Source organism: Triturus cristatus, chromosome 3_1, assembly GCF_964204655.1.
Source record: "Triturus cristatus chromosome 3_1, aTriCri1.1, whole genome shotgun sequence".
NCBI lineage: Eukaryota > Metazoa > Chordata > Amphibia > Caudata > Salamandridae > Triturus > Triturus cristatus.
In genome coordinates, this window is record NC_140583.1 from 615,949,612 (window position 1) to 615,976,322 (window position 26,711).

General features: G+C 45.4%; 1 protein-coding gene across 4 annotated transcripts in view; it reads right to left on the minus strand.

Moving 5' to 3' along the window:
- PCSK6 (proprotein convertase subtilisin/kexin type 6) overlaps positions 1-26,711 on the minus strand; it is a 1,413,069-nt gene that overhangs the window by 261,405 nt on the left and 1,124,953 nt on the right. For all 4 annotated transcript variants that reach the window (XM_085644552.1, XM_085644551.1, XM_085644550.1 and 1 more), the window contains one exon: positions 3,619-3,755. In XM_085644552.1, coding sequence (XP_085500678.1) covers positions 3,619-3,755 — 137 coding nt within the window. The remainder of the gene's footprint in view (positions 1-3,618; positions 3,756-26,711) is intronic.

Below are 26,711 nucleotides of genomic sequence, written 5' to 3' on the forward strand. Positions count from 1 at the left end.
GGTCCTTGGGATACAGTGCAAATGATGTCCTTGGGTGTGGAGGTGAAGAGAGGCAGTCAGATTCTTTGTGTGCATCCTGTTAGGAAAGAGGCGATCCACTTGAGGGTGCTTTACTGAAGGCCAATGCTGTGGGGATGGTCGGTGCGGGTGTGGTGGGAGATGGTTTGGAATACAGCCGAGAGGTCAAGGTGGATCAGGGCCACAGTTTCTCTGTGGTCAAGGAGAGTTCGGACATCATCTGTGGCAACAATCAGGCACTGTCAGTGCTGTTGTTGGCCCAGGATCCTGATTGTGAGGCACTGAGTAGGTTGTTTTTTCCAAGTATTCTGTGAGCTGTTTATTGGCTGGGTAGAGTAGAAGGGAGATCGGTCAGTAATGTTTGAGGTCGATGGGTAGGGCAGAGGGTTTCTTCAGGAAGGGTATGACCTCTGAGTGTTTATATCTGTCCAGGAAGGTTGCTGTAGAGATGGAGGTGTTGAGGATGCTGGTAAGTTACATGCTGATAGGTTTAGTTCTGAGGTCGAAGAGATGGTGGGGGCAGTGGTCGGTGGGTGCCCCAGAGTGGATGGACCACATGTTGGTTATGGTGTACTGAGCGGTGAGCGAAGACTAGGTGGTGATTAATCGGCTGGTTGGATGAGGTTGTTGAGGCTGAGAGTGGTAGGTTTGGGGTCGAAGTTGTTGTATATGGTGGTAATCTTGCTGTGGAAGTGGTCCGAGAGGGTGTTGCAGAGTTCTTGGGAGGAGTCAATGGTGTTCTCTGTGGCTGTAGGGTTGGAGAATTCCGTGACTATCTTGAAGAGTTCCTTAATGTGGTTGGCCGCAATGTTGATGCGGGCAGTGATGGCTGCTGTCTTGGCTTCCTTGATGGCCAGGTGGTAGTTGCTGAGAGCTGCTTTGTGAGAGGCTCTGATGGAGGGGTACTTAGTGACAAGCCATCGTTTTTCAAGTCCGTAGCAGTTGCACGTGGTGGTTTTGAGCTCTAGGGTGTTCCAGTTGGCTTGTTTTGAGGTTTTGTTGGCTTTAGCTGGTTTATGGACTAGCATATACATTAATTTAGTAGTCCGTTAGATGTTTCAAAGGAAGACGATTCAACTAATTTCAAATACTAAGAAAGATTTTATTTTGGTTAGAAATAAGGAACCCACAGTTCGTCAGATTAGGATTAACCTCTGCCAGCAACTGCCAGCAAAACTTAATTTTTCTTTTCTTTTTGTATTTTTTTTTATTCTATATAGAACCCTGACTAGGGGAACACACTAAAAGGGGACAGATCCACAAAAGGGCAGAAACCACCACAATTATGTTCTAGTCAAGACAGATGTCCCTTTATCAATAATGTACTGATGAGACCCCTATATCGGACTGAGGATCGAAACATCATTGACAACTGGATAACAAACAAATTATAACTCATTGTTTAATCTTTTAAGGACTTCTCATAGTTGTTTTTTATAAGCACACAAACATTCACATCCATCTCACTTTCGATCTCTACTGCTTCTTGGTTGTGTTTTAGATATGGGCATTGAATTGAATGTAGTGATGTCACTGTTTACTGTATTTTCTTTCTGAATGATACCGATGTGAACCATTGTTTTAGACTTACTGCTGTCATAACCTAGCATGGGGGACACAATGTGGTAGGGTTCTTGCAGAGGATTCGTGTAAGGACTCAGATGTTCATGTGACCATCAGGCTTAGAAGTCTGCTCCTGTTCCTTCCTGGATGTAGTACCCAGTTCGGCAATTTGATCAGCATGTTCCTAATCTGATGTGGCAGCTTCCAATGGCAAAATATAAGAGAGCATGTTAGATGGGTAACCAGACTGATTCTGTGCACCCCACGGGATATATTGTCCTTTGGACCAGCTAGCTCACAGTGCCACCATTAGCCCTCCTAAACCTAGGCAGGGTGTGAAGACTTTTGGCAACCACCGAAAATGACTACTCTGTTCCCTCAGGAACCGTGGAGACAGACCTTGAACTTTTGCTCAGTCACTTGTGCTCTCTTTTTCTGAGAGAATTATACAAAGAATACACAATGGGACGTTTTCAATATTTATTAAACCAAAGCGATTCTTGCATAGAACATATGTGCTGCACTGATCAATAGACAGAAGAAGAGGAAAGTTATGCGAGGTATCAAAACAGTACATTTAGAACAAAAAGTTACACCATTACTTTGAGGCAAATTATGTAGGCATACATATACAATACTATAACAATCTAGTGTACTCCTACAATGCAGATCCTAAATATGTGCCTAAGGTGTGAACTGGAAACCGCTCACGGAGATACCCGGTAGCTGCTAGGCAAAAACCTTCAGCATGCAGGGACCCATTTAAGTCAGCAGAAGTGTTTCCTCTGATTGTATTTGGAAACAAAAGGTTATATATAGAAAACAGCATCCTTGCCTTGAGCCGTGATTGTGATCAGGTCGCTATTGTTTGTATTCCACAGAGAGCTGTGTTGCCTTGTGGACGGAATAATAACACATGTGTATCATGCATGTGAGGACCTAGCACATAATGCCAAGACAGTGTGATAGTGCTCACATGAAATTCCTTGTGCCAGCAAGGTCGGTGTTTCTTAGAACTAACCCAAGTGTCACAATGCAAATGCATGTCAAAGGTCGATGTGACAAAAGGGAAGGCAACTTAAGGAAAGAACTGTGTACATATAAAATGGTACTATTTTCTACTAGGCCTAACTCGGGCACATGACAACACCTGAGGACTTGACAGTGACTTAATTTTAATTTTCTTGCTATTTCATTTTTACAAGTTTTTTGCTTTTTTTGTGTATTTCATTAGTGCTATGAATCTGTCCACATTGCAAACAATGGAGTAATACAACAACATTATTAGCACTCAATAAAATAAGAATTAACAAATATGTGCAGTTACAGGTCAGTGCACCTGCCTGCAAACCAGCATTGCTCTTAACACAGTAATAGGACACACCCTGACAAACAGAGCTAAAATATAGTCCTGCATTCTCCTTGCTGCTAAAATGGACGCGCAGAACACAAGCTACAAGAATGATCATACATGACAAACTCTGAGGCATAGTTATTCACTCAATATGGAAGCAGCTGCGTTCAAGCAATCAGCACCCTGCACCAGGAAACTGCACCAGAGCCAGAACCTTGATCGTATTTCTGCCAACACGGAAGTCCTACACCAATCTATGGAGAAGTAACTCGTGCTTTTAGATTGGAGGGTTCTAAATACGAACTCTGCAGCCATTCCCAGACAAAATCCCAAACTTTCATTTCTAACTTAATATAGAACTGGGATCATCAGAAGATTAAAGAGATTTTGACGCCTGATCAAAAATTGAGATGAATCCTTCACCACTAAAACATCTGGACAACTTACAAAAAAAAAAAAATTCAGCTCAATTGTTGGGTGAGGCAAACTTAGTTATACATTTATTTATGTGACAGGTTAGTTACCATCACCACTTTCTTTTCATATAGGGAACTTGGTAGAGATGAGCACGGGAGACCTGAGAAGAGGAGTGTTGATCACAAATTGATGGCTAGTTATTTTCCACTGTACAAATACTGAGCCCTGTGTAATGTCTAAAAATGCCAAATACAAAAATATGTTACCTTGTGTTTCTGGATTCCGTATTTGGGATGGTATATCGTGCATTTCCAGCGTCCATTCTCCTTCAGCTTTTTCTCCCCAGCAGTGTACAGTCATGAACTCCCAGTGTTTGAAGCCTTCAATTGAGTGATCGAAAATCCTGCAATTCAAGAACTGAGTCACACTCTGGTCTACACAAGCAGCAGCCAGACCAACAAGGCATTTCTGAGAACACCAAATTTAAATTCGATTCAGTTCTTTATTTGGCAGATAAAACAACCATAAAAGTACATACTCGATCAAATAAAAAATAATGCAATGAAATGCAGTTAAGATAAGTCATAGTATAAAATACAATATACAAAATTCATGGTAAAAAATATTAACATAAAAAAAGCTTACGGTACACAGCTAGCACACCAAACTTTTCCTGAGATTTACAGCTCCTTTTATAGAAAGTGCAACATTAAAACAGGCATGAGGGTATTGAAGTGCAAATAAATAAATCAATGATGTTTTATAACCTCTAATATTCTGTGCCAGGATAATTGGTTTAAGATAATAACTCCTTAAATATTTGTAAAAGTTACAGAATAATAAAAAGAGCTGGGTACTTTGCTTGGACTGACCATCACAAATGCGAGCGGATGAGTCTAGTGGGTGGACCCCCATTTCAGGAAAGGCTGCAAGATGGTGATCAATGCTGTACGAAATCTTGTCAAAACAAAACGATGGCAAGTGTTGTTAATAAATGACAAATAAGAATGCCATTCTTCCTGAAAATTAACTGACATATACAAATCAACTGTTGATTTCTTCATGTTCTGCCCCATTACCTAACGTTTTGAGGTATGTACGTGGAAAAGCAGTTTCAAACAAGCATTGGCAAAATCAATCTGTCTGACAGAGTGAAAGACACGAGCTGCAGGGTTTGTGGTGCTTGAACACAGGACACAAGAGCAGTGGGGGGGGGGGGATAGAACAGAGGATTATGGCAGGGGCAGAGGTGAGGAAAAGAATGCCAGTAGAAAGAGAGAGAACATGAAATGACAGTGTGCATAGAAAGAGAAAGAACACCAGAGGAATTCAGGGGTTTCTCCTCCGCTATGATAGAGCAGCGTCACCCCACTGACTACAAAGGCAAACGAAAACTAAAATGATCTTAATGCAGATCATTTCATTTTTTGTCCTGCGGCTGAGTCTTGGGGCGGGGCCACAAGACTGGAGCAGGGGAGGAGGAGTTGTGGGCCCTGCTGTCAGTGTGCATGAGGGTCTCAGGCTGACCATACCATCATGCGCACTGACCTCTCTCCACCCCAGCTGTTTTGCTGGGTGGATAGATCAGCAGGCACAGGCTCCAAGCTCCCGATGGAGCGCAAAACCAGTGCGCTTTGCCCAATCCCTATGCTGCTCTCATGGTGAGAGCAGCATAGGGCTTGGTCATAGGGGAAGCTGGGAGCTTCAGCGTGTGCTAAGAGGAGAAGCCCGAGAGCAGCGCGGAGAGCAGAAGACCAGCAGGTAAGTTTTCTTATTTTTTTTTTTCTTAAATCATTCAAGCCCCTTCTCACTGCCCCCTCCCCCTGCGCTCCCTCTCCCCCGTGATTCTCCCCCTCCATGCTGCCCACCGCACCAACATTTTTAGGTCTCGCCTGGCGTTAGCAGCGCACATGCGCTACTAACGCCATGCGAGTGCCTTTTGCAATCGATTCAGCCAAAGCTCGTACGGATGGATAAAGATGGCTGCCCTCGCCATTGAGCCAAAGGTAAACATGCACGCGTACGTACAGACAGTGGACAGTCCGACGCCATCTTGTTTTGCTTGTGCTATTGCCATGGCAACCAGCGCGTTGGGACCGAGTAAACTGGCCCACTTAACAGATCGCAAATCACTGCCCCAACGTGGAGGAATAATTATGGCACTCGACTGCAAGCGTGCGCTCCCCACTGCGCTGACCAAAAACTTGCCCCCATGCACGAGTGTGCATCGTGACTCGGCTCTGATTACCTTTGAAAGGGAGCCTCCATTGTCGGCGCCGGCACCAGGTAAGCAGCTTCCTTCCTTCGCTGCTCCCCGGCTCCAGATACGGTGTTCGGCGGCGACAGGGGGAAGCGCAGAGGCCTGGTTGCCAAGAGACGCCTCCTCCACTCCCAGCGTTGCTTCTGCCAGACGAGCCCCTTCGTTACCAGGCAATGCCCGTGGTTGGGTCCAATCCCAGCGCGGCGGGCCCCTGACGTCAGGGGTTCAACGAGGAAGCACTTTGGCGACTCCGTGTGTCCTTGGTGCTGCGTGCTCCTCTGGTCAGGTCTCTGCCCTTTCTACTCCTCCGAAGGCTCTGTCCCAGGTAGGGCTCTCTGCCCAGTACTCTCCCTCTCCACGGGCTCTCGCTGCTGTGAGTTCGAGCGCCACAAAGCTCTCTGCTCTAATCTCCTGTGTCTCTCTCTGCCCTCGGTCCCTGAATGCGCCTCGCCTGCCTGCACAGGGTGTGTCTCCTCAGCGCCCATCGCAAACTTGACACTGAAGCACCATGGGATTCATGCCTTCCGCCAGGGGCTGGTCGTTTCGAGCAACCCTAAACCCGGACTAGCTCCTGCACTCCCAGAATCCCGCCAGTGGGCGCTAGCCCTGCCATGGTCTCCCTGGACCTTCCGAAGCTTCCACGCGTCTGGAATTACTGGCTGCTGTTGGCCATTTACCTACTGTTCCTGGTCCTGGGTGCCCTAATCTTCATGGGCATCGAGGCGCGGCATGAGGGCGCCCTGCGTCAGACAGTCTGAGAGGCCCACCAGCGCTTCCTGCTGAACCACCCCTGCAAAGCATCTTCTTCCCTGGACAAGCTTCTGGAAGAGGCAGATAATTACGGTGTCTTGGTGCTTGGTTACAGCTCGGACATTGAGAACTGGGAGTACACTTCCGCCCTATTCTACGCCGCCAGCCTGCTCACTACAACAGGTACGAAGTGCAAGGTAGAGGCATGTTACCGTACTTGGGTTTGTAATGGACCAGCATGTCGTCAAGAAATCTGCCATAAAAATTACCCATCATTTGGGTGAAGTGTGCCCCCTGTTTTACTACTCTAAGCCCCGGTGCACCTGCACCTGCCGTACTGTTTATAGAATCACCCCTGCACATGTCTTTATATTACTTCATGTGGGAGCGGAGGGAGGCTTCCAACAGTGCTTGCTGAAGAACACACCCTCTCATCTACAACACGAGACATGCCGCTTGCTTCTGCCTATAAACTCTAAGGTGGTAATCACTGTAGCTGCAGCACGTAAAATTCCTGGTGGTAATTTATATTTAGCCTGCAAGTCCAGGTGGCATTCACTGTCACTATACCCTGACTTAGAGTCCGGGTTATCACTGTAGTACCGCTTACAAGACTTGGTGCTATGGCATCCGTACACCTAATGACCAGGTGGTAAATGCTATAGCGCCTACAGTTTAAGTGGTATTTACTGTAGCCCCAGCACCTTTGAAAGCACAGGTTGTAATTTCTTCAGCTCTGAAAACCCAGATGGTATTAAGTTAAAGCCATTTGCTTTGCTATACAATACCATTAGCAAAGCAAATGGCTTTAACTTAATCAAAGGCGAGACCTATTGCATTTTCAATGCTTGTTCTTACATCAACGGCTAATGAAGGAATGAGCATGCTCGAGGAAGTAAGAGGCAGAGAGATGAAGAGAGAAAAAGAAAAACAAAGGAGCGGGACATGCAATCTCATGGAGTGCTAAGCCACATTTTATTTAAAGAAAATGAGTTGCCTGACGGCAACAGTAAAAGTATACACTGAAACAATCAAAAGTAAGGGCGAAATCTAAGTGCTCCAGGGCTGGAACGAATACAGAAGAATAGGGAGGAAAGCCGTCAAATTAAGAGCAGCGAACTGAGATAGACAAGAAAAACATCCAGTCATGAGCAAAGGGCAGCCCCAAAGCCCACACTAAAACGGTTTGGTAGCAGTGCTCTTTGTGACAGACAACTAAAGCCGCATTTTCAATGGGGTAAAAAAGCATTTCCTTGTGAAGAAGCACATCCCTTGGTCCACTCCAATTGTGGACCATTTTATGACGCCAGCAACATGATAACACTCTTGTCTTATGTAATATTTTTATAAAGTTACTAAATCCACCTCAGATGGTCTATAGGTGCTGTAGAAGAAATCCAACACTGCAATGTAGAGAGAAACTGCTCTGTAAAAATTCAGATTTTCAAGGTTTTTCCAAAATGGCAATTGTCTGACAGTGCCAGTTACGCTGCAAAAACGTCCAGGCACGAAATGGTAAGTCTCCTACTTCGATACTTTCAAAAGCAGGCACAGTCTTGTGGGGTTCAGGAAGATGACTTCACACATTTCTTGGAAATCTACAAGAGTAGTGATGAATTATAAATATTTAAAAATGTGCATTGCCTTCCCAAAGACATAAGAGGAAAGAGAACGGCTAGGATGCCCACCCCAACATGCCTAAGCCACAAAATGACCTGTGGGGAGATACTCATAAAAGCCAATTTCATAACTTATTTGTGATAATAAGAATGGTCAAGATCATATCTGGTTCTATATAATTCTACAACGACATTTTTGCATCCCCTGCCAGATGTTTGATGAACTTGACTACATCGTGGGGCAGAGAGGACCATAATGCAATTAGCATGGAGGCGAAGGATCTTGAGTTAGAAAATGCTTCATTATTGACAAGGGGCCAACTGGTTAAAAGGATCTTATGACTGACCAATTGAAAGAACAGAGGGTCTCCAACTGGTCAATCGGGAGCTACTGGTAGCTCGCCAGCACCCAGTGAGTAGCTCGATTCACCAATATCTATTTTCGTGCATTAAGAGTAAAGGAGGCCTGGCCTTATTATTTACTTAATTTTAAGCCCCTTGCATCACTGGCCTGTCCTCACCTAAACCAGCTTCTCATATTGGCTGAAACAAGCTTAGCTGGGGCAGAGCCTGTGACGTCAGTGCCAAAGCCCTGCATGAACAGTATTAGACTGTCCATGGGTGCTGCACCTCCTCCCTTGAGCTGCCTGGCACAGCCCTTCCATCTTCCATCTTGCATGTCTAGTGCAGCCTGAGCCTTAATATAAGTCCCAGCCCACCCCCCCCCACACCCCTCGTTTGCTGCATACCACAGCTCAGTAACGAGGGCCGAAGTGCACAAGGCCCGGGAGAGGTATAACGTTCCGGACTACCGTTTATCGCCAACTTGCAAGAGTTTCTTTATTTAAAAATAAATCCACGTGAAATGCTTTTTTATTGTTTCATTGTTGAAATGATGAGTGAAACGTAGAATGAGAGCAGTACCTTATTTATTTAAATGAAAATGACCCCTGAGAAAGGCTAATTTAATTACAGATTGCAACTTCCATCTGTTTGCTTTCAGGCAGCGCTGCACTAAACTTTTTCTCTGGCCCTGCAAAGGAGCTACTGCTGCCCACTGACTGACACGCTGCATGTATCCTGCCATTGAGGGTAGGGGTGGGCGGAATTCGCGAAATTGTCTTTCGCAAAATTTCGCGAACCGGCAAAAAAACTCTGCGAACACGCGGAATTGTTTTGGGCTGATTAATGCGTTACTGAATTTTACCTTCAACTCATGCACCTGCTTTATTTATATCTGTAAGTGCTTCCTGTTGAGGTTTAATTTTTGTGACAGGAGCATCGTGCCAGAATGAATACTGCCCAGCATATTTACCCATGAGGATGCTACCGTTTTGTGCAATACCTCTACTCAACTGGAGTACTTTCTACTGGATAATCAGTAAGTGCTACCTCGGTGGGTGAATGTATAGTGCTTTTCCTACACTACAGCTGCGTAAAGGGTAAGAAGACACGTCTCCCGTGACCATGTGTGTCTGTAACTTTGCCACCGCGCCGACGGGCGCCGGGGTCCCTCGAGTGAGCTGTCCATCATAGTGGGGGAAAGGGCGGGAAGACGTTGCACACCGCTGGTGTGTGGGCTGGGGCCAAACGGGCGGGACTTCCATGCAGTTCACATGCCTCTTGTTTATAGAGGGCCAGAGACCGATCAGAGCAGCAGATGAGGAGACAGAACCTGCCTAGCCTGCACAGTGCTCACAAATCTTTTGTGCTGATTAATGCGTTACTGAATTTGACCTTCAACTCGGGCACCTGCTTTATTTATATCTGTAAGTGCTTCCTGTTGAGGTTTAATGACAGGAGCAGCGTGCCAGAATGAATCCTGCCCTGCATATCTCCGTTCCATTGCGGAAGTTTTGACATTTTCGCGTTCCGCGCGGAACACAAAAATGTCGACATTTCGCAAGTTCCGCGAGCGGAACAGAATTTGTCGCCCACCCTTAATTGCGAGCCACCCTGAATACCCCAGTCTCACCCAGATCACGCCTTGCACCGTTTTCAAAACCAGGGGCTGCATTACATGTTCAGCGCACTTTCCCTGTTTGCGCCATGGTGCACCTTTAAATATGTGCGCGGTGGTGCAAACAGGGAAAGTTCCCCGCATTACCATGAATGTGTTGCCTCCAGGGCAGCCACAAACTCCCTAAGGCAGCGCATTCTAGGGAAATACGGAGTGGCTGCTTCAAAGTCGCTCTGTGTTTTACTGTGCAGACAGGATCGCCAACAATAGCTCTGGCACTACATGTGCACCTGCGCTATCTGTATTACAGAAGGGGCCACACAAGTGACTGCGGCCCCTTATCTAATATCAAAGTGCTCAGGGAAGGGGGCCGAAACAAAGCGGGGGCACATGCCTATTGCACCTCCCCGGGGCACTCTGTGTAATACAGCCCCAGGAGGTGTTGATGGTTTCTTTTGACTGGCAAAATGGTGGTATGACCCTTCCTTTTTATGTAGCCTGTAGCATATATTAAACTGAGATACATCAAATTAAACCGCTTTCTAAAACAGAAACAGGTTCCTTAGTGCCACACATTTTGAACATTTAGTGGATGTTTGGACAAAAAGCTCTCAGAATACTTGTAATTGAAATGTATAACTGAATGGCTATTCATTTGGATGACTCAATAAACAGACCACCTCCAGGCGCTTGAATGACAGGAGTTATGGTTACAGGACAAAACAAATATTATGGTCCTTTTAAGGATGACAGGCAAAGTAGGCCCTGCTGGAATTCAAACCTGTTCCTGTAGATTTTGGGGCAGAACCTCAGCCAATTGAGGTGCCATTTTAAACGTAGGGTGCATATTATACACTTAACAGTGCCTAATGAGCAGTTGCAGCCGGCATGACTCGTGGGTGGGGGTGGAGGTCGCGTGCGGAGGGGTTAGCCTTAATTAAAAAAAAAAATTAACTTACCTTCGCCTCCGGTCCCGCGTCCATCTCCTCTCTCTGCGCCTTACAGGAAACAGGCAGCCTCCCTCTCCTCCCCTAAGCCAATCACAATGCTGCAATGGCAGTGTTTTGATTGGCTGGGACGCCGACCCCACATGCGTTTATGGGGAGGCCATTTCCTCTATGTAGGCTGTATGCACCATACATAGAGAAAATGCAGAATGTGCATGACTGTTTGGTCGGCCCTGGAGCGGATCAAACAGTCAGCGCCTACAACAGTGGCCAAGCCACTCCTCCCCTGCCTGGAGCGGGAACACCCACCCGCCCTCCCCCAACCAAACCAAATGCATAATACCATTTTATGTTTCTGCTTCTCGCACTGCGAGAAAGCAGTGGGGCAGCGCTCCTCCGCCTATGAGGAGGAGCCGTCCCTGCTGATGAGAGGAGCAGTCCAATGGAGACATGCAATTAGAACAGTGCTGCATAGGAGCCTGCCAAACTGTTTTAAAATAATTAAATTATAGTATGCACCTGCAGGTACATACAATTATTATTGAATGAATATGGAAGTAATGGAATTCGTCCAGAATCACACAACTTTTTTGTCAAGTGTAAACCTGTGATCCAAACACAAGTCTCCTGTTTGCAAGATTAGACCAGAAGCGACCAGTCCACGTTTCCTGATATTGGAAATTGTGTCAGGTGAAGTGTAAGTGTGCTGATGTATCAATCCACACTTGAGAGAGAGCATCGCTGGTGCTCAGAGGGCACGCCATTTGAGAGTGTGCCCCTCTCCCACAAGTTAGCATCACGCACGATCTAAGGAGCATGTAAAACGTTTTTCATATTTATTATTAATTTCAAATCTAAGGAAATGTAGAACGCAAACATCACATGAATTGAAAGTGCCGTAGAATTGCATTAGCGGTGTGCACGAACAATAAATGCTTCAGACACTTTTATATGTGACAATACAATAGGATGGGAGGTCTTTTGGTGGGACTGCCAGCAATGGTACCCGGAGGCCTGTGTAAAGCCAAGAATCTCTACCTACACTAATAGCGCACATCTGGCCACCGGTGGCCCAGTTGCTGATTTCCTTGAAAAATGGATACATTCTGGCACCCCGAGGCTTGTGTATTGCTACGGTTCTCTGCTTACACTAATAGCGCGCACCTGGCCACCGGTGGCCCAGTTGCTTAATTCCTCAAACAATTGATACGTTCTTAAAACAGTTTTCATGACTTTGAGTCCTCAAGAGATGCAATCGTGGCGTGTTTTTCAGGATTACCAAGTGATACATTCTGACTTAGAGCCACTGTGCCTGATGTTTAACTCTTTTTGCTAAAAATCTGACGTGGGTAAAACTCAAGCCTAAAAGGAGGGTGGCCTGGGACTGGGAGGCATTTCAGAAAGGAGGGAGGGTGTTGGGGAACATGTGCTGTGACGCTGCCAGTGATGCCTGCGTCATGGTACCTTTTGTTGTTATGGCAGGTGGCCGTGGGCAAGTAATGACAATGGAGGGAAGTGGGGGTTGAAAGTTTTTTAAATTTGTTATGTGCTATGGTGAGGCCATTGCTGGCCAAATCATAGTGCTTTTATTTGTCACGGCAGGAGGAGGTGGGGTCGGGGGCATCACGAACAACGGATGCTTGCCCCAAGCAATAAGACGGACAGCACAAGAGTGAAAGCAACAAGATCGACAGCTGGAGGAGAGCAGGAGGGGGCAAGCAACCACACAGAGGGGGGCAAGTAACAGCACGGAGGGGGCAGAAAAGGGTAAAGCAACAACATGGACAGTGAGTGGAGGCAAGCAACAATACTTTAGGGGCAAGCAACAGCATGGAGTGGGAAGGGGGCAAGCAAAAACACGGACAGCGAGAGGGGAAATCCAAAAACATTGAGGGTGAGAAAAGAACAAGGGTAAGACAGCCGCAGGCGGGAGGGGGAGAAAAACACTTGAGGGAGAAGGCCTGCAAGCACATACACTCCTATGGAATGCTTCAACAAAGATAAAAAGTAGCTGCAAAAGCGCGAGCAGTGCAAGTAATTGGGTAAATGGACCATGCTCCTGGGGCAGAAGAAACACATGGTAAGCAATGGGCGGCAAGTTCTTGGCAATTGAAGCTCACAATCATTTTCACTGATGAGAAGTAGCTCTCACTACAGAAGAGGTTGGAGAACCTGAGACAGCTGTCCGCGCCTGAGTGGCAATGATGGGGGATGTGTGAGGGGGTACAGGCACACCATTTATGACTCTAGAAAAAGTACAGATGAAGGTAAAAACAATGTTGCAGAATAAAGTACCTATATTTGATAAATGAAACCTACAGAAGATTCCATATTTGCCAGGGAATTAAATGGAGGAAGTATTATGTGTGTTAACTCCTGTATGCTCACCATTGCGGGGATCTTGTTCAAAGATGCAATATTTAAGCCACTCAACACTCTAGCGACCAGGTACAGTTTTTGTAGGAAACCTTTCTATAGGTTTGACAAAGTTAAAAACTGAATTCTGTTATAAAAAGTTCCCCAAACAATTCTCTGATAATTTAAAACTAAGGGAGAGAAAAATAAAGTTCATAATATTATGAAGAGCAGCGAGGAAAGCCGCACCCAGCATATTCTTGAGTGCTCATATATTCTGAACCTTAGATTTGGCTGACAGACTCCCAGGTCTGCTGTGGGGCAGATGCTGATAGTTGGTAAATTGAAATTAAAATCTAGCTGATAGCATTGAAGTACCTGCATACCGCGGCCCTGTCCACACTTCTGGTAAACAGCTGACTTCTCCAAGTGCCAGGAGGGAATGGGATATATATAGACATGTCTATGAATGCCGTATCTATAAATGACATTTATAGACATGACATGTCTCATAACATCTGATTCCTTGCTCGGCCACAGACCTGTCTGTCGGTGCCCAACAAGGAGCCAGGTGTGGTTTTGAGTGTGTCCATAGGGGGCGCTGACACACCACCTCGCTCTGCAACTAACATCTTGAAATGTTATAGCATGTTACATGAGAATAAAAACAATATAATCGATCATTCATTTCCAGCAGAAAAGGGTTCCACTGGCCGCTTGCTCCATGTGTTAGGTGTAAGTTGCACAGCCCGGACTCAGAGTCACTGTAGGTATCTGACATGCAGCATGTCAGATAATGAAGATTCAGGGCATGCCTTATCAGAAGCCGGACTAGGGTGTACCACCAGCCCTATCCGGACTTCTGATTGGGTAAAAGCTCTTGGACCTGGCTCTGGTGTGCCATTTGGTGGGGTTGGGAATGGTGGGCTCTGGTGATACAGACGGAAGCTCAAGTCAAAGATGATTTTCCACAAGAAAGCTTTGTTTAAGCAACGGTTTCCTTTTCAATCTTCATTTGCTGGCTGTATTACTTGGGCACTTCCGGAGGTGCTTTAAATCCCGCATCCTATCGACGGAGCTGGTGTTTCCTTTTCAATCTTCATTTGCTGGCTGTATTACTTGGGCACTTCCTCGGGACCTGGGCTGAAACTCCCGTAGTCCACCCGCCGCCGCAGTTTTATCAGGACGCGGTCGCTGTGTGGAGGACTACACCTCCCAGGGTATCCAGCGGCAGGAGCTGCCCACGCGATCAGCTGCGGCCGGTGGTGCTTTAAATCCCGCATCCTATCGACGGAGCTGGTGTTTCCTTTTCAATCTTCATTTGCTGGCTGTATTACTTGGGCACTTCCTCGGGACCTGGGCTGAAACTCCCGTAGTCCACCCGCCGCCGCAGTTTTATCAGGACGTGGTTGCTGTGTGGAGGACTATACCTCCCAGGGTATCCAGCGGCAGGAGCCGCCCACGCGATCAGCTGCGGCCGGAGGTGCTTTAAATCCCGCATCCTACCCGCGTCGCGGGACCGCGCGCGGACTGCACCGGACAAAGCCCGGACAAAGGGTGGACAGTCTGTGACAGTCCGGGACAGGTTGGGACTGTGCTGGGCTAGGATCCATGATCATTGTTCTTGTTGTACTTCCGTGAGTTCCAAATAGGGAGACTTGTATATCTCTTGTGGTAGTTCCACCTATTGAGTCTTTTTTCCTCTCCATCAAATTTGTCGCATACTGGTTGGTACAAACAGCGTAGAGTAATAGTGTGGCATTAGCTACTTAATTTTGTGGGGTATGTCTAAACAAAAGGTTCCCTCTGTGTCTAACACCATGGACAATTATCTGGTGCAGGTTGTAAGCAAAATTAATAATGAGAGAAGAGCGTCATTGGGGTTGAGTTGTCCTTTTATTTCCCCTACGATGAGATCTTTGTCAGAACCCTCGCTAGAATCTTCATTGCAGGTTAATAGTAGTGTCATTCCTGACGATGAGGTTCTAGCTAGTGACATCTTCGAACAAAGTGCGTCTTCTGTCGTCAACCTGCAAATCAATCTCGAAGTAGACGTAGATCCAGACATTGAAGTAGACATTGAAGTAGAGAAATCCCCGCCTCCCGTCCTTGTGCCTGTAACTAGAGCAGTCAGAGCGTGTAGAAAAGCCCAGTGCAAAAGTGGTGGGTCACGTTCTGGAAGAAAAAAAGTCAACCTCTGCACCCAAAAGCTTGGACAAGGTTGAGGTAAAAGAGTTACATGGTGACAAAGAGAATGAGGATGAGCAAATCAAAAAAATAGCTAGCATGATCGATTTAAAGATTAAGTGTATCATTAAACCGTTGGCGGCCAAAATTGATCAGCTCATGGCAGAGGTAACAAGACTGAGCGTTCCTCTAAATAAGACAGTGGAGGAGGTGGGTAGTATATCAACTCTGGTGCCAAATAGAGCCGCACTAAATGTGGAGCACCCTAGGTGTGGGGTAGGGGCTGAAGAAAAAGTGACATTGAATCCTCCCCTCATTCAACCCATAGTAGGTAAGGACGGTCAGAATGTAGCTAAAGAAGATCTCCCATCAAGACCTGCTGCATCGCATCAAGAGAGAGACTCATTCCAATTTATTGTCGAGGCTTCCCCCCTCGTATTAGTCCTTGCTAACGCACCCACCCTGTCACCTGGCAAAGTGGAATCTACATCCTCTTTGATTAGCAAATCGTTGCATTGGATGTTAAATAATATGAAGATGTCTCCTTGGGGTGAACAACAACTAGCAAGGGAAATTATCATGGCAAGAAGAGTAGCATGGTTAGGGAATAACCCGAAAAAATTAGCAGGAGACTGTATAGTTCTCAATTTCAGTTGTACTCCCTAACGTCCTGGCAAATATATTCCCTCCTCAACGAAGGGGTACTGCTATAATCCCACTAATGCTAGAATATTTCTATCGTAGGGGAGGAAGTGAAGTGAATCCGATGAAATCAAGACCAAAGCGGATTCCTGTCTCTAACAAATGGGGTAGGAGTGACTTAAATAGCGATTGGGGTATCAGCTTGGAAAATAGGTTTGGGGTCTTGTCTGATCTGAATGAATGTGACTGACTTGAAAGGGATGGTAGACTGGAGAAAGAGAACCAAGCCAAGTCTGATAGATTGTGTGTTCCTATAGTGCAGAGATTAATTTCATCTAATGTTGATCTTATCCCCCGACCAGAAATGATGAGAGTATCTAACCATCTAGAGAGACAGTTTGAGAAAACTGACCCAGTCCAACCGATTTGCTCTAACCCTTTAGATAAATGTGATAGTCTAGGATCTGAGGTATTAACAATAGAGCCTCTCGGTAGCTCATTTACTAATGTTGAGCATGAGTCTGAGATGGAGGGTGAGATTCAAAACTTGTTAACAATACAAGACCCTTCTTGTTTCTCAGCAGTTGAGGCAGGGTTGACTTTTCTTTCTTGGAACCTTGCTGGAATCGGTAATAAGTTAATGTCTCCTGAATGGTGTAGCTTTGTTGACCAGTCCGACATTATCCTTTTTCAGGAATCCTGGTCATTGGTTCCAGTACATCGTTTGGGGTTCCTTAATTTTCAGGCACCCGCTATCAAAAAAACCAAAGGTCGGCCATCAGGGGGCTTGATAATTTGGATGCGCCAATCACTATGCTGCAAAATCAAGCAACATAGCTCTCTATCAAATGACATCTTGTCAGTGAACATCACATGGGCTTCTGGCCATGGAGTGGCAATTTTTAACATTTATGCTAGAGGGATGGTTGGGGGACAAACATCCGATGTAATCACTGCTCTCGACCTCCAGCTTGAAGCACTTCCAACTCAGCTGTCTATTATTGTGGGAGGTGATGTTAATACTACATTTGAGCCTCTTGGACATGAGGACCAATTTCTTGCTGCTGAGGAGGATAGTAAATGGGGTGTCAATCAGTTGGAACTTCCCGTAGTTAAAAGATGGTCAGCAGTAGCTATTCAACTCAAAGCTTTATGTTTAGAGAGAGGGCTCAGAGCAGCCAATGGGCGTACCCCGTCTGATCGACATGGAGTAAAAACATTCGATAATGGTAGGTCCTCCAGTCGCATAGATTACTTCCTGGTGAATATTAGAGAATGGCATAGGTTGATTGATATGACCATAAAATCTAGGGTGGAAAGTGACCACAACCCTCTCTGCATGGAATTCCAAGCACTAAAGGGGTTTAGAGAACCTAAATTAGGGGGGGGGGGGGGAATCACCTTGGATATTGTAGCCTCGAATAATATGCGCCACGTTAAATGGGGCAGATTTATTGAGAACCCAGAGAAGTTGGAGGATCTTAAAAAAGTGGTGATAGATGAAGTGGCTAACATAAACATTCAATCTGCCAATCAAAACTTTCCCCAAGCCATGCTTGAGGCCCATACCCACTTCTTTATTAAACTTCAAGGGTTCTTTATGAAGACCATAAAAGCAGATAAGGCAAATAAAATAAAAATATCTGAGGCGGGATGGTACAATAAAGCTTGCAAAGTAGCCCGCCAGAACCTCAGTGCTGAACTTAGAACTAGGAATATTCCAGGTGTGAGAAAGGCTAGAGAGATATACAGGCACACACAGAAAGTGGCCAAGAAACAGTGGGACGAGGAACAGTGGCGTGATCTGAAATCTGCTTGTGTAGCTAAAGATCAAAAGCAATTTTGGGCCATAGTCAAGTGGGACAGAGGAGGGACAGCTCAACCGCCCCAAAATAATGTTGCCAATCATCAGTGGGTTGATTTTTTTAGACCGCAATATGCCTGTAATCCATCTGAAGGAGAGTGTTCACTTCCCCCCACTATCTTCTATCAAAGTCAGCTATTTCCAACCAAAGATGTCAACCTAGCACTAGACCGCGTGACTGGGGGTAGAGCCCCAGGAATGGATGGCATTCCAGCCGATGTGTTTTTAAGTGATAGATTATCTTGGTGTCAGTATTTTGTATGGTTAGCTAATTCTGTGGCTAAGGGTGCGCCTATCCCCACCTCATGGAAAGGTGCGGAAATAATTCCGGTTTTTAAAAAGGGTGACAAATCACTACCTAGTAGTTATAGACCTATCAGTCTTATAGACTCAGTCCAAAAACTTATAGGTCGACTAGTGCAAAATAAACTGCAATCTTGGGTAGAAGAAAATGACATTTTGTCCCCATATCAAGCTGGTTTTCGACCCTGTACTAGCTCTGTTGATCAGGTTTTTTATTTTTTAGCAGTTTATTGGAGGAACGTGACCTTGACCAATGGGACACTTTATGCGGTCTTTGTAGACCTGAAATCAGCTTTCGATTTAGTCCCCCGTTCCAAACTTTGAAGGGTTCTCGCTGAAGCAGGGATGGCGCCAGAACTGTTAACGCTTCTTGTCCGCTTGCATGAGAACAATTACGCAAGAATCAGGTGGGGGGCACAGGGTGAGGTGACCTATTCATTTCCTGTCGAGCGTGGTGTCCGACAGGGTTGTGTTTTGGCACCCACGTTGTTTTCTTTATACATCAACGGCATAGTAGATCACCTTAGCTGTTCCCCCACGGATGCCCCGATATTAGCAGGGGCTCGCGTGCCAGTCCTCATGTTTGCGGACGACACGCTGATAGTTTCTCGGACTCCGAGCGGGCTCCAGAAGGCAATAAACGCGTTTGGAGATTTCTGTCAAACGCGTGGACTTGAGATAAACACCTCCAAAACCAAGTTCATGTCCCTGAATCAGCGGAAAACATTCAAAGGTGTAATCAACTTTAATGGTACTCCATTAGAACAGGTTGAGGCATTCACGTATTTAGGAATATCTCTCCAGAGTAATATGAGCTGGAAAAGTCACATTGATATGGCTGTCTTAAAGTTTCACCAGCTGGCGGGTGTAATTGCTTCTAAGCATAAATCTTCTTTAACCAAGCCCATTACTCCTGCCCTAGAAATCTACAACATGAAGGTCATAAGTGCCTCTTTGTACGGTTCGGAACTGTGGGGTTTTACGAACTTGAAACAATTAACATTGGCAGAAAACAAGTTTATACGCTGCTTAGTTGGGGTTCCCCAAAGTACCCCCACCGTTCCGCTTACATACGATCTTGGCAGGAAAAAAAAAGAGGATTTAGCACGGTTACGTCCCCTACTTTACTGGAGACGGATTATGACAACTCCCGAATTAGCCCACTATGCTACTGCCCTGAAGGATATCACCAGGGCAGATCGTTTCCATTCCATTCTATGGCTTAAGGAAATTAGGGGTTTGTTAACAAAGTTGGAACTAGACCACCTATGGGTCGACCCAAATGGTTCAAGCTTCCCATCTAAGTCAACTTTGAAATTTTTTTACTGGGATATGATTTTGATGTCTGCCCATAGTTTTGGTTCAAATGCTAAGCTAACGGACCGCTTTCTTGACATTAAACCCCTACCATCTTGTGAGGCTTGTTAGGATATCATAGAAAGGCTCTCTGATAGAAAACTGTATTTCCAGTTCAGAATTGGGACTCTTCCTGTAAAAGCGTTCACCCATAAATGGTCTTCTACTCGGGACATCAAGTGTCACTGTTGTAAAGATCTGACTGAGGATATAGGCCATCTGTTGTTCGTATATCCCCTGTACACTAGCCCTCGTCGCAAGTGGCTAAAACCAGTGTGTATAAATCTGGGGACACGTAGGTACACAGAGACTTTAAGAATACTTGAATCAGACTGTACACCCTGTATGGCAATTGCTGTCGCAAAATTTTTAGGGTGGGCCTGGATTATACGCACCCGCACTTTAAAGCCTCCAGAAGATAGCCAATGAACTTTATGACATCGAATAATGTATGCTTAATTTTTAAAATTATGGTTTTTTTCTGAATTGTTTTAATTCATTGTTGTTTACATTTTTTTTAATCTTTGTAATCGACAGCACCATGGTTTAATGAGTTTTAAAAAATAAAAATAATGTATTCTATTTTGTAGTATTTATAGTGTTGTGTTAGGATGTATACTTGCTTTTATGACATGCCGTCGAATAAAGCTTTGAAATTTGCAACTGTTAATGTGTGTGTGTGAGAGACTGCATACGTTTTGTTTAAACAGCTTCCTGTACGAATTTGTGTGACTGTGTGCGTGGGTGTAGGAATGTGTGTGCATGTACATGTTTGAGCAGTTGTCCAAGTGTATACGTGAGAAGCCCATGAGATGTAACAAACTTTCAGTTCCAAAATTGTTAAAATGTAATGCTAGTATAGTAAAAAGCAGACTGTTTATTTTCTCAGATTTATGCGGAGACCTCTTTGTATAAAGCGCCTTCTGGCCCCACTGCATTGGAATTCAAAGTGCACGCCTATTTACAACTGATCTTGTTGCTTGCTTTAATTGGAATACATTTCATACCAATGTGTTCAGTAAGAAGAGTCAAGATGCAGGCCTTATAATGACTTTTTGGATTAAGTAAATTGCCAGGGGAACCTGATTTCTGAAGCATGAATAATTAGGTTTGTGATTCCACCTCAAAAGGACATTTAAATAGCGTTTAACACCTGCTGCTCGTCTCTTATCCCTTTCAAGAGAGCCAGACTGCAGACACCTGCGCTCATTTGATTTTTGGAGTCCTTTCCTCACCTGACTTTTAGTGCAATTAGCGAGAAAAGGTTTTTATTACATTTACCTTTAAACCAAAGTGCAATCATGTCGCACTTGGCACCAAGGGAAGAGAAAGAGGTGCAGAGCAGCTGCCCCATTTGACTTGACAATACCACCCCAATGGAGGGGCTGGAGACGGTGAAGGAAGGGAGTTAATTCAGAACCCTGCTGGGAGAATATTTGGAGTACGAACTTTTCTATACATCTGCACATCCCCAGGTGTCTCCACATCCCAAGGGTGTGAAGGATGCATGCTATCGTGCCGGGACGCCCCTTTGTTGGGGCAGCTGTTGCGCTATATAAATTGTTATAACATAACATAACATATCGAGGGGTAAAGTCCTTCTCTTCCAATGAAAATGTGTTCTACTTCAGTCTCATGCATAATGCTGCTAATGTAATTTTTCATACCATTCCATGATGAGTTTTTACCAGAAAGAAAACAACTTTTGTCTGCGGTTTAGAAGCAAATTATGTAGGTTTACCCACTTATTTACTTCTATTTCTTCTACGCTGACAGAAGCTAAAACATTATGTTTCACTGTTCAAAAACAAATATGATTCAGGAAGGACATTTTGATATGAACGGAAAGGATTATCGGTATTGAGAGAACTAGCCTTGACTTCAAAACAGTATTTTTCTTTTTCAGACGAGAGTTGCATCTTTTTAGTTCCTTCTTAAGGATTAGATGGTCTGCTTGAGATTTTATTTTGGCATGAAAGCCATTCCCAAGTCTTAGTCTTTGAACTGACTCTAATGACTAAAGTGGCTTTATTCTCATTAAGGCATTACAGTGTGACTATATGTCCTGCATCACATTTCAGAGACTTAATTCTCCTAAATAGAGGGAGGACGGTGGGTGTGTGTGTGTCTGTACTAGAGAGAAAGGCGCATCCTGTCCATATGTGACTAATATATGTCCATGTTCAGTGAAAATGGCAAGCTGCTTGTTTACAAAGCACATGAGCATTCCAGGTATTCATTGTTCTTTAGCTGACTTTTAAGGGATATTATAGTGAAGGACCAATTGTTTTGCTGCCATTGTACCATTTTTTTCGGCATTGAGAGTCCTATCACCCAAGCGGTGTGTGTCTAGCAGAACGCAACAATATGGAAATATTTCATTAAATCATCTATATATATTGAAGGGTACTAGACAATTTATTAGAAAACTGTGATGCCTAATGCACCATTTGTCACTCGTTAAAACGTTTCCTGTAGGAGACCACTGTCAAACAATCCATAAGAAGTGTAGGCTTGCTCACTTCGCTCGCTCAGTGAAAAACAAATGAGGTATTTACAACCCACCACTTTCAAAGTTCAATCGCTGCAGGTGACTGAGATATATATCTTATATAATATATATTACCTACTGGCAATCGCAAGTAGGTAGTTATAGTTAGGACCAAAGTTTCCATAGGAAAAGCTTTAATTTCTTTTGCCAATAACTTTGATGCCGCTTGACGAATCTTCACAACATTTTTAAAAAACGCTCCCTTTCTGGTTCAGCTGCTGTGTTGGAGTGATCCCTCAAGCGGGGGCCAAGAAAAAAGGGGGATCCCAAAACGCGTTTTCCCTGTGTTATGGCTATGGGAATTTTTTTAACATGACTACAGCCTGAACTGCTGAACGGAATTACACCAAATATAGCAGAAAGCTAGAAGTTGGTCTAGAAAGCATGCTTTTTGTGGTTCAGTGAAAATCCGTTCAGTAGTTTTGAGTTATTTAACTTTAAAAAATATATCTATCTGGGTCCTTGCAGTGGACTTGCGAATCCTACTAAAATTTGACTGACTGCCAACACTTCAACCAGAAAGTATTGGCAGCCATCTTGAGACTAGAAATGAAGCCGAGTCTCACCAAAAAAGTAAAAAATAAAGAAAAGGGGGCAGGGTAGGAATACCCTGACCATATATATAACCCACTGCCAGGGTTTATGAGCATTTTCTTTTTACATTTTGATGCAAATTCACAGGGGATCTGCAAATTCGAGGCACGAAAAAAAAAAGATGAGTCTTTTGAAAGAAGCCCCCGGGTGAGCCAAATCCCAGGGGTATGATAAAAATAAAGGAGGGAGCGCATGGGGCACCCTCCTAGAGTTTAATTTAACCCCAGGGACCACAACCTCCCCGTAGTTTTTAATAAATTATGCGGGGGTTCCCACATGGCACTGCCACACCCCGAGGCCCACAACCTCCACGGGGCTTTTTAATGATTAAATGGGGGAGCATTGCCCCAGAGACCACCACCTTCCAGGAGCTTTGCAAGTGAAAATAAAGTGAGGGAGTGTGCGCAGACCCCCGCAGCCCTGGGGCCGCCACCCCCACGGAGTTTTAATTTTTATTAATGGTGGGGGCCATGTGGAACCCCCTCAGCCCCGGGATCTTCCATCTCCCTGGGGCAAAAACATGAGATAAATGCGGGGGTACACAGCTCCAGAGACTGCTACCTCCCCAGGGCTAATTAAGAAATTAATACGGGGGCACACGCCCCCATCCCCCGCAGCCCAAGGGACACCCTCCTCCCCGGGGCAAATGAGTAAAATTACAGTGCGGGCTGTATGCTGAAGTGGGACCCCCTCCTGGAACCAACAAGGTCCTCCTGGCGACCGCCATCCCCCAGGTCCGGTTCAACCAATGTCTCGGGTGCCGCCCTCCGGGAAATTGCAGTTCGCTATGGCTTCTCCCGCCAAGGCTTAGCAAAAAGTGCTCCGCTTTGAGTAAACGATAGCAGAAAATGCTCTTGCTTACTCGAAGTGGAGCAGTATTGCTTTTGAACGAAGGGAACTGCATGTTAGCAGCTCCCTCTGTCCAAAAGCAATGTCAGCTTCTGCAGGACACGGGGAGCCGTCGGGGACCGTGGGGGCCTTCAGGCTCACCCCGCAATCCCCAACGTGCAAAACTGGGTGCTCTAGGTGGGACCAGGGCACCCAGTACTGTGGCAAGGCCCTGGGGGATGGAGCCTCCGAGGCCGAAATCAGCCCAGGAGATGGGCTGCATGCCCCCTCCAATTATTTAAAAAATATAAAATAAATAAAAGAGCCATGCCCAGGGCCGAAAGTGGCCTGGGGAGTGGGGGGTCACATTGGCCTTCTCACTCATATGAAAAAAGGTCAGGTCACAGGAGATGGTGTCCCCGCGGTCGAAAATGACCCAGGGAAGAGGTAGCCTCCCTCCCTTAAAAAAAGAACAAAAAACCTTCAGCAAGTCGCAGGCGGCCATGCCCTCTTCACCACCACTCTTCAAACGCACCTCCTGGCACACTGCCGGTTGGGTGATTAAGTTCCCTTGGATCCAGAGGGTCCTTGGGGGCCAACAAGTACTCCTGTTAGCTCCAGTAAGTTGCACATGGCGGGATTGCTGAGAGGCCTTTGGAGGCCATGTCTCTTTTCTCCACCACTCTTCAAACGCTGCCTCCTGGCACGCTGCTGGTTGGGGGAGGAAGTCCCCTTGCCTCCTGAGTGGACTTCATCTCCCAACCAATAGTGTGCCAGGAGGCACGTTTGCCGAAGGGTGGAGAAAGGGGGCATATCCACTGAAAATCTCTCTGCAATCCTGCTGTGGGACTTACTGGAGGTAGCAGGAGGGGTAGTTGGCCCCCAAGGATGTCCCTGGGGGCCAACTACTCCTGCTGTCCACTCCAGTAAGTCCCACACAGCGGGATTTCTCAGAGGTCTTCAGACGCTACGTCCCTGTTTTACCACCACTCTGCAAACACAACTCCTGGTGCACTGCTGGTTGGGGGATGAAGTCCACTTTACTCCTGAGGGACTTTGGGGGACAAGAAGCCCTCCGGGTACCTTTTGTAAGTCCAACACAGCGGGATCCCTGAGAACTGGTTGGAGGCCCGCCCACTTTCTTCACCAGTCTGCAAAAGCAACTACTACAGAAAAAACAATAAAAATTCACTGAAAAACCAAAGGTTACAGGAAGGTTATAGTTAGGAATTGGCATTTAAAAAAAACCTAAGAAATTCACTGAAGTGTGTGTTTTGTGCTGCTAATAAATTTGGTACCGTTTGATGAATCGCCCAAAAACTTTACAAAAAAACTGCTCTTTTTTGCCTAGTTTATGCATGTAAAGATTTGGGATGTTCTGTCAAGCGGGTGCCAAGAAAAAAAGGGGTCACAAAATGCAAAACAATTAAGCCTCAAAGAGAAGGAGAGGAAAAACAGGAGTCTCTGGAATGTCAAGGTCTTAAATAGCTTGCCTTAGATATTCACAACAGTATCTCAGGTCCATGACTGGTACTGGGTTTATTGGCACCTCAAGACCATGCCCGATGTTCACTTTGCCACTGGATTCAAGCAAGCCTGGCTGAAGACGGCTGAAATGCCAGAAACCGGTCCTAGGAAGCTTGTTTCCGGTCCAGGGAAGGCATGGCTTGGCAGTTCGGGCTGGACTGTTCCCATGAGGCACAGGGTCAGACTGATTTGCATACGGCCATGTCTGAACTGGGGTGGCAGAGTGGGCTAAAAAACAGTGATGGATCAAACCCAGATCTGTTGACTGGGTGTGAGTGTTTGATTGGTTCTGATGCTCCGTCCATCACCACCCCCTTTCATGCCCGATGTTAGGCAGCATGAGCAAGCCTAGTCTAAAGTCTGCAGGACTACTAAATGGAATTCCTAGCCAAGTTTACAGCTGCACTGATCAGTACAATGGCTCAGTGAACACTTGCCTAACACGTTACATAGCTGAAAGCTTTTGGAGAATTAACAAATCAGTAAGGTCTCTTTAAAAGCGATCTACTTACATGCTGTAATTACCGATTCCCCTAACAATTCCTAATCCCAGAGGTTATCCTGGAGTTACAGGTACCCCTGGTACTGATACCCAAGGCTTGGCCCCCTGGTGTAGGTACCTTAAGGGTTCAGGGAAATGTCCACCCAAAATCTGAGGTGCTTATATGTTTTTAGGACTTACTACCAATAAGTGGAGCATCTAAGGCAAAAGCATCTTAAGGTTGCGCAGATCATCCCCTAAAATCAAGAGCAATGACATTGTGTTCATCATCTCAATATGAAAGGAAACTCTGAATGCTTGGGGCCTACACCTTAAGAGATGCTTGGGATAGTGAAACTCCCACTACTGGGCAAAGGGAGATGATCAACCAGTACCCGTTTCCTTTGAGAGTGATACCAGTGGGATCTTCCAGAGTCTGTTCTGGGAAAGGAACCTGGCTCCAGGACCACTACTGCCTTAACCTACAGGTGTACAGTTGTGCCTCAAAGTGCCCAAGACTACCAGTTCAATCACCAATAGTGAGGTGAATAAATAGGAGATAATAGAAACCTAACAAGATTATTTTTAGACCTTAACTGCTTTCTACAGTGCACAGCAAACAGCTTTGGATAGCATGAACCCTTAACTAAAAATATAATTAAGACAGGTAACATATTGCCATCAAAATTAATGTGTCCACTAATAACATTATAATTAATGTACTAACTACTGTGCCTACACCATAACTGTACCAGTTATTAAAAACACCAGAAATACTATGCCAGTTATGTTTTCAATTAGGAATACTGTGCAATTGAACTTCTTCGGACAAAAGACAGTTAATATAACCATTATAAGTATTGAGACAGTGAATATAGTAGCTACGAGATACATGTCCTTTAATATGCCCAGAAAAGCAAAGAAGTATGGGTCATCTACATTGAGATTTTGGATTACTGTCAACATGAGTTTTAGAATTTACACTGGCTATCAGTGGGGAACAAAGTTCAATTAAAGTCTCTCTGAATTACACACATCATCCTATGGGTAAAGGCTCTGTCTCTCACTAGCTTCAGAACCAGATTTACAGATACTGTCCAGACAGGAACCTCAGGTTCTTGGACACCCCAGTGAG